This window comes from Haliotis cracherodii, unplaced genomic scaffold (assembly GCF_022045235.1).
Source record: "Haliotis cracherodii isolate W230 unplaced genomic scaffold, xgHalCrac1.p SCAF_10, whole genome shotgun sequence".
In the NCBI taxonomy this organism is placed as follows: domain Eukaryota; kingdom Metazoa; phylum Mollusca; class Gastropoda; order Lepetellida; family Haliotidae; genus Haliotis; species Haliotis cracherodii.
Window position 1 is genome coordinate 30,829,765 of NW_027266265.1, and position 13,535 is coordinate 30,843,299.

Genomic DNA, 13,535 nt, shown 5'->3' on the forward strand with positions numbered 1-13,535 from the left:
GTATCCTCATGATAACATATTCCGTCGTCATATAGCTGGAATATTGCTGAGTGTGGCGTTATACTACAAAAACATCCATGTACAACATCATCGAATTGTAAATATCATGATGGCATTGTTATCAATATTGATTTACATCCTTATGCCTATGAATGTATTCAAATATTTCAATCTAGATTCATAGTCTTTTTAATGGCATATATTAATAATGAGACAATGAAATATCATTAGTTTAAGTCAATTACATGTATATGTAAACGTTCATTATAACAAAATAGGTTTGCATACATGTATCCACCTTGATTGTACTTCCAGCCATTGCATTGTTTCTCGCGCACTAAAAGGTTCGATTGACTGAAGGTGTAGATTGATGCTGTACGACGTATATTTGTACGATCGAAACAGTAATACACACGCTCTCTACCTTAATTTACAAAATTTCAGCGTTTTAAGTAGAGGTCACTCATTTCACGATGCCTGAGGAAAGGGAGGGACCAAAGCGAGAAACTTGGCTTCAGAAGAGAGAGTATATTTTGTCTATGCTTGGCTGTAGTGTTGGATTTGGCTCGTTCTGGAGATTCCCCTATCTTTGTAACAGAAATGGTGGCGGTAAGTCAAACTGGTTGATAAAATATCATTCATGACACTCATGGCATTTAAGAATTGAACGTCAGAAGAATTGGATGGGTTCATTGAAGTGTGAACGATTTAAAAGTGCTGGTTAAACTGTGTGAACCTCCGAACTGACGTTCATTTCTTATAATTTCATACGTTGAAGTTTACTGGTCTCGCCGAATAATATCGTAACAATGTTTGCTTAAATTTGAAGACCTCTGGGGTTTTTTCGCCGAAGAACATTGCAACAATGTTATTTTGTCTGTATTTGCCGGCTCTCGGTCACATGCGTGTCCATACTTATACTCAGTTTTCAAAATTAAAATAGGTTACAGGAAGTTGAACAAAAATATAAACATGACCTCAATGCACCGAGGCGAGGTCAACCTTAAAGCGCGGATTTATATATGACGTCACATAAGTTTGCAAAGAGGTGCATTTCGAGTCGAACGGGAGCATGAGAATGACATTTATAGTTACTGCTGTTGAAAATGACGTTTATGGATCAGTTATGAAAAACACCCCCCGACGCGTGAACCCTGTCATGGCACTAACAATTTGGGAATATCACCGATTTGTGAATGTGTTGCTTGTGTTTGGATAATCGCAAACAAATTCGGATGATGTGGAATGGACTGGTGGGGATTGAACCAAGTGCTCCGAAACTTGTGTATGTTGTGTTAAATTTCAACGTCAGGGTGTGTTATATTTGGAGCTTGGGATTTGTCGCGTGTGCTGTAATACTTTGCTTAGCTGGTGTTTCTTAGCACCTGAGATGGACCTACTGTATGACCAGCTTCATTTCTGTGCCCCGTCACTCCTCCGCTTCTCGGCCTAGAATGCACGGAGAAGGTCGGCCAATAGTAGATTTCTAATTCCGTCTACGGATATTTTCTCGTCTCCGATAACCAATCGATAAAATAGGTAGGCAAGTTTTTTAGGTTTTTTTTTTTTTAACTTAATTTCTTTCCTTACCTTTTTATGTTTTATTGTTTCTCAAAATCTTAGATTTTTTTCCCTATACGATAGTAAATCGGGTTTTAATTTGGGATTGATCAGGAGCAGTCGCGTTTGCTGTGTATCAACGGCCTCATCTGAGCAGGGTACGACATTGTTTTCACTGGTGTTGGATTCCTCTTATTTCCGAAAACAAGGCATCGAAGTCAATATCGCTCAATAAATCAATTTCGTTCACCTCAGTAATTTTACAGAATTAATTTTCTTCACTTGCGTTATTAGTATTGAAAGATAGCCATTCCATATCCAAATCACCGCAAGGACAATCCATTTTGTTTCATGTAGCAGCTAGACGACATCAATCACCAGAACCAAAGCATTTATTTATTTATAAGTCAGATGAAATGTTACAAGACCAGGCAAAAATACTAAATTAATTATATTGCTGATAAATGCAGGTATTAAGAAGAAAATAGAAAAACGAGTTGATCGTAAACACCGATCGAGAATTCGGGGAAACCCCGGAAAATAGTTCCGGCAAAAGTTCACACGATCAATTTCACACAAAAATTGTTCACATCGTGTGAACTTTTTTTGTCCGTTCACAGGTGTGTGAACTCCAAATATCTGATCACGTGACTACCCCTTCAGCCAATCAGCATGAAAGAAGCAGTGTAAACTTCAAAGTATGAAATTATTTAGATATATTCACCAGAGATATCTTCATCAAAGAATCATTGACATATTAGAATATTTCCACTTTCTGATGAATTAAAGGCTTAACTCATGGTTATTTTATAATCGTCGTCAGACACTGTATCCACGTTGTTAACACATTTTCCAGGTGCCTTCTTTATCCCATATTTCACTGCAATCATCGCATGCGGTGTTCCGTTGTTCTTCCTGGAGGTTTCCATTAGTCAGTTTTCCAGCAGAAGTGACTCTCATGTATGGGTTCTGTGTCCACTCTTTAAAGGTAACCTCTTTGTTTTAATTTCTATCATACTTCAATAAAGAATCATAGGTGCCGACTTTACTCTGTCTTGCGATAAAGTACACTTGTTGAGTTACGTCATAATGGGCTTACGTCACGATGCTATTCAAATTACCTCCCCCGTGATCGAACATATCCTTGGTAACATTGTTCTTTCATTGCTGCCAAGCGAGATGGCGCATCCACATCAATTTTCGGGGAAAGAGTTTCTTTAAACTTGTCGAATAACTGAATGTCATTACCTGGGAAGAAATAACATCTGCCAACCATCTCCCATACCGCAGGGTTTTCTAAACTATATTCGAACCACTGTTTCCAGCCACAACAGCCACAAAGTTGTCCTAGACGGGCGTTGGTGCCACAGACATAAGCAATCCTTGAAGAGGATGTACACCTGTTGCTAAGTGTAGGGCACAAAACGACCGCTGTTATAGTCTTCCTCTGCCATGTTCGTCCAACGACGACGCCATATCATGCCCCAGGCCGTCGGTTCACGTCGGTCACGGTATCATAATGTGCAACCAACACGGTAAGCCAAGTATTTCATGGCTTGCAGTCTGCAAACATTAGTGGTCGAAACAAAGTTACAACTTTTACAATACCTCAACTCACAATAACCAGTGGCCCAGAACTTCGGCTATGTTTACATTTGTTAGCCCGGCCCCACAATGCACTTGTGGGATGTTTCGACTTACTTGTGTAGTCTGAAGACGTGTGTCATAAATTAGTCATCTCAGAAAAGTATATATATATATATACTATGCAAAAAAAGCAGGGGAAATTTTGTTTTGAAATTACAGGAAGATACAAATCAGGCAATGAAAGTAAAGGATAGATGTGGCAAAAACATTTCCTCTGAGAATTAAGTTCCCAAACACAACATTGTTACAGTCATGAAGCACGTTACCTCGGACAGCAAGTGCAAGGGGCGGTTTGCCATGTTTACGATTGTCACACAGACTCATTTTTGAGCAGACGCACATTGTTTTCTTGACACCAAACGCTCAAAGCACTTTATTAAACACATTTATTTGTTAAGGAAGCATAGGCCAGAATAGTGTTGACCCAACGCTGCATCTTTCAAAATCTGTCAGCAGATTGTGGGCCCGATACCATCAAATGATCAATGATTGACGCCGCTCTGGGCGCCCAAGGACAACAATTCCAGCCGAGAAAACATTAGTCAAAACGATGACATAAAGAAATCGGTTGGAAACTGTCACTCTGATGGTGCTAATGCACGTGCTCATTGTGCAGGATTGTGACCCAATTCCTCCAACAACACAACATCTATGTAGTACCATGCCTGGCCTTTTCCCCATTGAAAACGTCTGGGTCGTCATTGGCAGACATGTACGTCAACACCAAAATCCACCCACCAGTCTCAATGAACTTAGCGTATTCTCACTGATCGATGTGTGGAACAAACATGAGTCAAGCTGACATTGGTCGACTCATCAAAAGCATGCCTCAACCGATTCGTGCATGTATAAATACGTAAAGTTCTTTTTTTTATTTCCACTTTCGTTCCAGGAATCGGAATCTCCCAACTGTTAACTAACATCATCGGAATCAAGCCGTACACACTCACCATGGCCTGGGCAATTTACTATATGAGCCAGTCGTTCAGGTCATCCCTGCCCTGGACAACGTGTGACAACTGGTGGAATACCCCAGTGTGTATCAATAAGGTAACCAATGGCTCATCTGAAGTCTTCAACAGTACCGTGGAACAACAACTTCTGCAGAACGCCGTATGGAGAAAGACAAACTCGACACTGACGGCTTCTGAGGAATTTTGGCAGTATGTTTTTTTTAACGTCATACCCACTAGTTTTGTTCAAACAAGCTTCAATTGCTTATCTACAAACTATTAAGGTATTTCATTTTAGAAATACATATAAATACACTTGAGATTATTAACTTGATATCCAATATTGACTACCCACAAGGGTCTTTATTTTCCGCAATTCTCATTGAAGTGTCCCACTGTTCATTGTTTGCAATGAGGCCCATGGAAACAGGATCCAACATAAACGCTTTGACGCAATTTGAAGATGATGGCGTCCATAAATTAAGCTGATATCGCATTTGAGATCGAGAATCCGACATGTTTCTATCTTGTCTCAGACAAAATGACTATGGGTAACAAACTCGTAACCGGAATTACGGATTATATGTCCCTCTTGAAGTAACGTTAGGTACTTTAATTCAAAATTCATTCATTCAGGACGGATAATTGTAATTCGCGGATACGAGTAAGTCATTCTCTAAGTTCTGCTCAAGTCTGTCTGTGTCCTAGGTGGCTTCACTGAACTGCCTTTTCCCAATTACAGTACCAACGAAGTACAAATGGACATAATTTTCTGCATGTATAATTCAATTGAATTTCAAGCGGCATAACGATACTAGAAACTTCCTTGTGTCAAATACCTCAGAATTATGATAGGTTTTGAGGAGTACTACTTATCTCTTCATCTCTCCGTCCACCCGATCCTATTTATTGCAAAGGTTCAACGCCCTTCGAGTGTCAGCTGGGATTGACAATTTTGGGTCTGTGCAGCCCCACATCATCCTCAGTCTCCTGTGTTCCTGGACAGCTTTGTTTCTGTGTTTGATGAAAGGTGTGCAGTCAGTAGGGAAGGTAGGCTACATAAATTATGCTGATCTTTCACCCTCTCACAACAGTGCATGAACATGCATCAACCAAGTCAGCGAGCCTGACCACCCGATCCCGTTAGTCGCCTTTTACGACAAGCATAGTCGCCTTTTACGGCAAGCATGGGTTGCTGAAAACCTATTCTACCCCGGCTGTTCACGGGTCCCATACGTGTCCTGCCCTGGGTACCTTATGGGCTGACAGTGTTCGACATAACTATTTGGAGGCTCAGCGCCAATAACTCTCCTGGCAGGCAGGTAGTTTCAACTACATGTCTGTATGTATTAAACTCATAACCAGTCAAGACACGAGGTCCTCAGCTAATGATGTAGATTTAGACACCAGAGAGACACAAAACTCATTAACATATGGCGAAATGTTAAAACACTGGATGGCAGGTACTTGGTACTTTGGAATAGGTAATCTGCTCCATCACTGTGTGAGAAGGTCCAGGTACGGGAAACAACTTCTGCATTGGGGAACACAAAGGGAGACAAACAATGATGCTCTAGGATGCTAATCGTCTTTCGGAAATGGACAAAATATCACCAAGGTAATTTTTCATTTCATATTTGCTTTTAACATGTGCTTTACAGGTTGTGTACGTGACTGCCTTGATGTCGTACGTTCTTCTGACTGTGCTGCTGGTAAGATCGTGCATGATGCCAGGATCTAGCGATGGACTTCTTTATTTCATTCGTCCCGACTTCTCACGACTTGGCTCAGTTCAGGTAAGATTTTATCTTGACAAGCAGACATGATATTTATCAGCTATGTTAAGTATGTGGCAGTAGTAGTTTTGTATAGGCAGTAGTGGCGACTGTAACTGGTAGCATTTGAATGATACCTTAAACGTCTTCACAGATTCATTTCACAACTATATTCAACCAAGAACCACTGACTGCACCGGATTCATTCACTGAAAGTGATATAATCTCTATTCTGAAAAGGGCAAAGTCAACTTTGTGTATTCTTGATCATATTCTCACCAGATTATTGTATGCAAACATTGACATTCTTCTCCCAATGGTCACCAGAAACATACAGTCAGGAGCTGAAGCAGCTGACGTAAAGAAGACAGAGCTAGATCTAGATAACCTGAAGAACTTGTCCTTCCTATCTAAAGTCAGAGAAAAACTTCGATCTTGAGATTTTATCACACTTACTAGTGTATATTTCTATAACAGGTATGGCTAGAAGCTCTTCTCCAAGCATGTTATTCCATGGGTACAACGTTCGGCTCACTCATCACTATCAGCAGCTATAACAAATTCCATAACAACTGCCACAGGTGATTTTATATTATATTAGTTTAGATGAAGTAGCAACAATGTATAACTGTTCATTTCGTAATCAGTATTTGCGTGAGGTACATCATTTCTGATTATAAAAACATATCATGTGGTTGCTTCCTAACATAAGCTTCACAATAGTTTGTTCTTTATTCCGTATTTTAGAGACGTGACGCTGTTGACAATCGTCGGAGAAGCGAGCACTATATTTTGTGGATTGGTTGTATTCTCCTCTTTAGGATTCATGGCTCACAAGGCACAGATACCTATATCGGAGATAGTGTCTTCAGGTACACCTATCATAACTAAACTGTATATGCAAGTCTACACTGGATGTTTGCGATTGAGCGGATATTTAGTGATGTACATATTTATGTTTATTACAAACTTTTGGGGGACATCACGATTGTATGTATTTCTTATAAAACGGTTTCTAATAACCGATTCATTTGAGATAAAGCATTTAAACTATGTTCGTGAGATGTTGTTGTGTATTAATTTTACCGATCTTTGTCCTAATTGTTAATTTTACCGATCTTTGTCTTAATTTCTTATTACCAGGAGTAGGACTTGGTTTTATCATCTTCCCTGAAGCTATAGCCCAGCTGCCTGTGCCTCAACTGTGGTCGGCCCTGTTCTTCCTCACACTGCTGTCTCTGGGGATCGACACTGTGGTAAATAAAGGTTTCCTCAACATTATTCATTATTAATCTTTTTGTATATTTTCAAGTTAATAGTAAAATTACTACTTGTTACGTAAATGAAGATCAAAATATGACACCAGATGATCTTGAAATGGATGAGTGTATGGTATCGTGTGACCATCGGCCTTGGTATACCTCTGGACAGGGTTAAATGCTGACACAACTTTTGAGCAATATTTAACTTTAAGTTAGCTGATATAAATCCACACGAAGCACATGTTTTACAGTGAGATCAAACGTTCTACAGCATTATTGCAAAGACCATTGTTGACGTTTAGTTAATTATGTCACAATATTGATGACAATGCATCATTGTTACATGACACTGTTTCAGATATATATATATATATATCCAATTCGTGTACACTTTTAATCACATCTGCATTATATTCAGTCACTACAACACAATGTTGTTGTTTTACTGCGAAAGAAGGAGCCGAAAATATTGTTTTCGCAACTGCTATATTTTCATAACTTCCAGCATGTCCCGAGAGCAATTATGGGATAAAACCATCAGTAGAGTTAGTATGCGTAACTTATTTCAAAACACATTTTGTTCCTTTGTTACAGTTTGGTGCACTCGAGACCCTCGTAGCAGGACTTTCAGAAGCATTCCCTCATCGTCTTAAGTTCAGAAGAGTTCATGTCACAGGAGGAATATGTCTCTTTTGTTTCCTCCTTTCTATTCCTTACACTACGAGGGTAAGCTATTAATCCAGTTGTTTCTTTAAAGAAAGTACCTTCTACTTTGACCAAAACTATACAGTACTAAATTTGTTTCTGTAAAACGTTTTATCGTTGACCCGGTCACGTTATTCATCGAAATGGACACCTATTCTGTGAACATATCTATCTTCAAGTTGGTTAACATGAATTCCTATTCCATTCTCCCCAGGGTGGAGACTACCTTGTCCAACTGCTTGACTGGTATGCCGCCTCCTTTAGTGTACTGCTGATTGGCTGTTTGGAGTGTATGGTCATCAGCTGGATATATGGTATGGAATATATGTGTCATTAATGATTGGTGATTACCAAAACAGGAAATGTTCTTCCTATGGTAACCATAGAAAGAAATTTCCCTGTCACCACACCACTCTGATATACAAGTCTTTCCTAAGTATGGTGGTTTAAACCCGCCAAAGGACAAAGGACAAGTACAGTGTCTCGACCAAAATTATAACACCCAGAGTATGCATGTTTAAATGAAGTATAAAATTTACAACAAACAGTAGTTAAAGTAGGGATGAGTGGGTTTTGAAAAGGAAAATGTCTAAAACAGAGCGCTTCCGTAACTTTAAAGTGTTTAAAGTTTGGTCCCTTGCCATGAACTGTGATACGACGGTGGTGTTTAGTTTAAGGGCGACGTGGGTCAACGGAAGGCCATATGCGCCCAACACACTGACTTAACTGAATAAGAATCACAAAGTATCATATTGAAAAAAATAAAACGAAATCTTTCAGATAACATAACGGAGACGCCAGCATAAGATATATGATACACTCACACAGTACACATGAAAATTAATAATGGGGAAAAAGAAAAGAAAAGACGAATAACCTTTGCTCCATGATATGGGTTAAAACCTTGAGCAGACACTTTCATTTCTGAAACTTGAAATACTCGTTCCAAAAAAAAGAGTAGAAGATCAACATGATAGAATGCAAAGTGATTTATAATCATTGAACTAAATCTGTTTAACTCATTTGAGAGCATCTTAATTGCACCTTATTTTCCAGCTGAAGAAACAAAATCTAAAACTCCCCTTTGCACTGCGCCGTACATGATGTTTGGGCCCAAATTAATTGGAAAGTGTTTGACATTTTCAGGCTTGTCCAAATTGCAATGGCAACATTTAGAAGAGACCGCCTTATTGCCCACGGTGTCCAAGTCGGAGTTATGTCCCAATGACTTCATCCTGCCTTTTCCGACGGCAACTTTTAGGACCAGCTCAGATTTTACAGATGGTCTATGTTTGTACTAGGCCAGTCGGTAGTGCCAACACCCCACGCTGGTTGAAATAGATTTCGACAAAACAGTTTCAAAAGCTTAGGGGCTTGGTCGAAAATCTAATACCAAGAACATCAAGAAGTGTAATCCAGATTGTTCCATATTATTTGCGATTTTATTCACATGTATTCAAACAATATTGCATACAATGTACATCGTGTTTAGAAATGTTTCCATAAGTAGTATCTCATAAACAATGTCATTACTGGATCCATTTGCACCAACTTCGATAGCTTTATTTGCTGCTATTTGAATCTGTGAAGTTAACTTCTTCAAGGTTATGTACATCTACCTATCTCAGGGCTTGAAAAATGGACGAAAGGTTAGCTTCAGAATCTGAAAGATTATCAGGGAATCTAAACGCCTCAGAGATGGATAAATCGGGTATTAAAAAAAATCCCCTGCAGTACGATCATTTGCATGATTCTTTGGTGGATCAGTGTATATGTGTGTGGAATTAGAATAACGTTCAGACAGAAAGTTTTGAGTTATTACTTTAATTTATGTTTTGGTCCATTTTCTCACCTACAATTAAACTGAGTTCAGAACTCAATCCAGACATGAGTGGAAACCACAAGGATGTGACAGGCTGAGCAATGGGACCAACTGGGTTACAATTGTAAAGATGAAGCTGAGTGGAAGGTCTCTTTATGCTCAATCTTAATGGAATTTTGCTTTGATACCGTCACACATGACATGTTCCACCCAGGCATTAACAGTCTCTGTGACTGCATGGTTCTTGTTCTTGGTTTTCGTTCCTAAGAATTATTTCGTAGATACCAGTTGTCTACGAAGGTGAATAGGCGGCATCTCTGAACACTCAACATGAAGAGCTGATATTGGAATTGTTGCATAGGCCCCTGTGCATATTCTCAAATATTTATACTGAATATGGCTTATTAAGGCTTATTAAGACGTATCAACATCACTATATATGAAATCAGATGTGATGTGTTCAAAGCACATACCAGAAAAAAGTACCCAATCAGACTTCTTGAATTTCGACAGAGGGACATTATCACAAGAAACATGAAGTGGTCGGTCCTGAATTTCAGTGATAGAGGGGATATGGTAACTACCTAAGGCATCTTCTTGAAATACATCGCAGTAACACTTACTGGCAATTAGTGAGGATATCGTTGAGATACCTAACGGGGAAATGACCCACTTTACTATTATATAAAAAGGACAAGTTCTGCTTCATCCAAAACGTGTCCAAGAGTTTGACCATTCTAATCTGCTTTGTTACTTCAAAAACACCATGGCTGGCTGTTTAAATCCCCACACATAAAATAATATAACATATTTTGGTATTCGGATTGCTTGTTTGAGTGTAACATTAATGTGACTCTCTGTTCACAAATAACATCTGGCAGCGGCGATTTGTTAGAAAATGTTTTAGATTACCCCCCTGTGCAATACGACTTTCATGGGCATTCCATTGCAATTAGTCGGATAATATTGGTATTTTGTTATTTCTCTTATAAAAGTTGCAATTACGAAACAAAGACTTTACAATTACGAGAAAAAATAGTTTATAATAACATTTTATTTATTGCTTTGTAATTATATCACGGTGATTTTCATCATCATTGTAAAAGTCGTAATAACGACTTTTTTTCTCGTAATTACAACTTTTTTTCTCGTTATAGCGAGTTTTGAAAAGTCGTAATAACGCCTCTTTTCTCGTAATTACGACTTAATTGCAACTTTTAAAAGAGAAAAAACAAAATACCAATATAGTCCTAATGGGCATCGATTTGGAGATGTGCTTTTGCCTCCAAGACATGGCGATTGGTCTGATCTTCCTTGATAATGGCAGTAAAGCATCAGGCAATCACCTCAGACAGGAAAGCTAGAAACGTTTGAGGGGAAGTACCAAGGATGGGACTGGCTACTTGTGGAGTGTTGACTTGATCTGACACTTGTGACTGATATTCACAAACACAGATTTGGTTAGATCCAGAACCAGAGGTAATAAGAATCGGGTGGGGTTTAACTGTTTGTAAAGAATTGGATTTTGAATTCTGAGTAGCAACAGTGGAGTTGGAATCGACTTAACCATATCAGTTGCTTCAGCCTAATAGATTTTACTCTCTACTATTACCTTGTGCACATATAATGCCTTCTTGCATTTATCACATCCCTTGAAGGCAGCACTGTGGATGAATATATATATATACAATACGTAGCCCTGTCTGCATGTACGACCCGACCAGCTACGTCAATTTTCGTATGCTCCACGGGAGGCTCTCGTCTTGTCTCTCTTCATCTTCCACCCGCCCAGCTACGTCAATTTCCGTGTGCTCCATGGGAGGCTCTCGTCAAGTCTCTCTTCATCTTCCACCCGCCCAGCTACGTCAATTTCCGTATGCTCCATGGGAGGCTCTCGTCTTGTCTCTCTTCATCTTCCACCCGCCCAGCTACGTCAATTTCCGTATGCTCCACAGGAGGCTCACGTGTTGTCTCTCTTCATCTTCCACCCGCCCAGCTACGTCAATTTCCGTATGCTCCATGGGAGGCTCTCGTCTTGTCCTCTTCATCTTCCACCCGCCCAGCTACGTCAATTTCCGTATGCTCCACAGGAGGCTCACGTGTTGTCTCTCTTCATCTTCCACCCGCCCAGCTACGTCAATTTCCGTATGCTCCATGGGAAGCTCTCGTCTTGTCTCTCTTCATCTTCCACCCGCCCAGCTACGTCAATTTCCATATGCTCCACAGGAGGCTCACGTGTTGTCTCTCTTCATCTTCCACCCGCCCAGCTACGTCAATTTCCGTATGCTCCACAGGAGGCTCACGTGTTGTCTCTCTTCATCTTCCACCCGCCCAGCTACGTCAATTTCCGTATGCTCCACAGGAGGCTCACGTGTTGTCTCTCTTCATCTTCCACCCGCTCAGCTACGTCAATTTCCGTATGCTCCACAGGAGGCTCACGTCTTATCCTTGTATGACCCGCCCAGCTACGTCAATTACTTTATGCTCCACAGGTGGCTCTGATCCTGTCTCTCTTCATGTACGACCCGCCAAGCTACGGGGCATACGTATATCCATTTTACGCCAAAGTCGTTGGAATCCTTATGGCGGTTCTCATGACTTTACCGATACCGGTCATGATGATCTACCAGGTCGCCCAGAGGGACGGAACCATCATGCAGGTATGTTTACTGTGTGATACGTTGTGTCATAGGTTTGGTATGGAAGTGTATTAAAGAAAGCAAGTCTACAGGTCAGAGGTGGTTAAATACGTTTGTGATGCAACACTGAAGTATGCATTGTGTTGGTAGCTTGATTCAGATTTTACTATACATGTAGTAGATGCCACGGCTTATTAATCGGGATTATATATAAGCTAATATACAGTATAAATATCAGATTCTGTTTAGGTCACCATATATTTTGTAGTTGGTTTACTCCACGTCAGAGCACCTCCGTGGTCTAGCGGTAGAGCGTCCGCCCTGAGAAGGTCCGGGGTTCGACCCCCGATCACTTTATTCAGTTATATCCCGGCGTGTATGTAGATTTACGACTTTGTGGAAACCAATGAGCAAGGCTACGGTGCTAATAAATCTACAAATATAATCAGGGCGAATATTGGATTCAAACCTACGACCACAGGTTTCTGGCACACTTAAGTGCACAGCGAAAGTTGCGGCGCCTTAGACGGCTGGGCCATCCGTGAACCCCCGTGGTTTATGTATGTTGAGGAAATTGTATCCTTTCTTGTGATAGTGGCCAGTTGAATGTGCACCCAGTTTTGCATGACTGAACAACACGTTTTAAATAAATTACTTTCGCTCGGAACGAATTCAGCGTATTTCTGGTAAAAGGCAACAATGTTCAGCTCTATCTGTTTCTATTCAGATGATGTTTTCAACACCTCCGAACCTACACGAATGTTCTTTTTTTGTTATTCAGCGTCTCAAACATGCAAGTGATCCGTCACCCGACAGGGGTCCCGCTCGAACTGAGAACAGATTAATCTGTCTTGAAAGAGAGCGTACTCAACAACAGATATTCATGAAACCAATGGCCTAATTCGACCCCGCGGAACCTCGTTGGCGGTTACAGATGCCATGGATAGGGAAAGACACTTCCCTAAATGTATATTTAAGTATATTTTGCTGCAGTAAGAACGGATGCATCACTATTCAACATGACCAGATGGCTATATTTTTAGTTATCACGTCATATTTGAGACACATCAGAATATGAATATACAAAGTGTTAATAAGACTGTTACATTTATTAAATAATTTAAAATGTGACATCGAGAGTATCTTCCATGCGGATAAATTAAGGAATGAAG

At 40.1% G+C, this 13,535-nt stretch overlaps 1 protein-coding gene across 1 annotated transcript; it reads left to right on the forward strand.

Annotated features, from left to right (window-relative positions):
• The first annotated feature begins 473 nt into the window (after positions 1-473).
• LOC139453712 (sodium- and chloride-dependent glycine transporter 1-like) lies at positions 474-13,264 on the forward strand. Its single transcript, XM_071235187.1, has 13 exons — positions 474-609; positions 2,417-2,548; positions 4,100-4,370; positions 5,078-5,210; positions 5,822-5,956; positions 6,413-6,516; positions 6,683-6,807; positions 7,079-7,191; positions 7,792-7,923; positions 8,117-8,216; positions 11,585-12,141; positions 12,217-12,384; positions 13,145-13,264. The coding sequence occupies exons 1-13, from the start codon at positions 474-476 to the stop codon at positions 13,262-13,264; spliced, it is 2,226 nt and encodes a 741-aa protein (XP_071091288.1).
• The last annotated feature ends 271 nt before the right edge of the window (positions 13,265-13,535 follow it).

Bases quoted from the DNA above. Each gene is read 5' to 3' on its own strand.
- LOC139453712 (XM_071235187.1), top strand. From the start codon at position 474: ATGCCTGAGGAAAGGGAGGGACCAAAGCGAGAAACTTGGCTTCAGAAG. The intron at 5,211-5,821 runs GTAGGCTACATA...TGTGCTTTACAG, and splicing joins GTGTGCAGTCAGTAGGGAAG to GTTGTGTACGTGACTGCCTT. The intron at 6,517-6,682 runs GTGATTTTATAT...TCCGTATTTTAG, and splicing joins TTCCATAACAACTGCCACAG to AGACGTGACGCTGTTGACAA.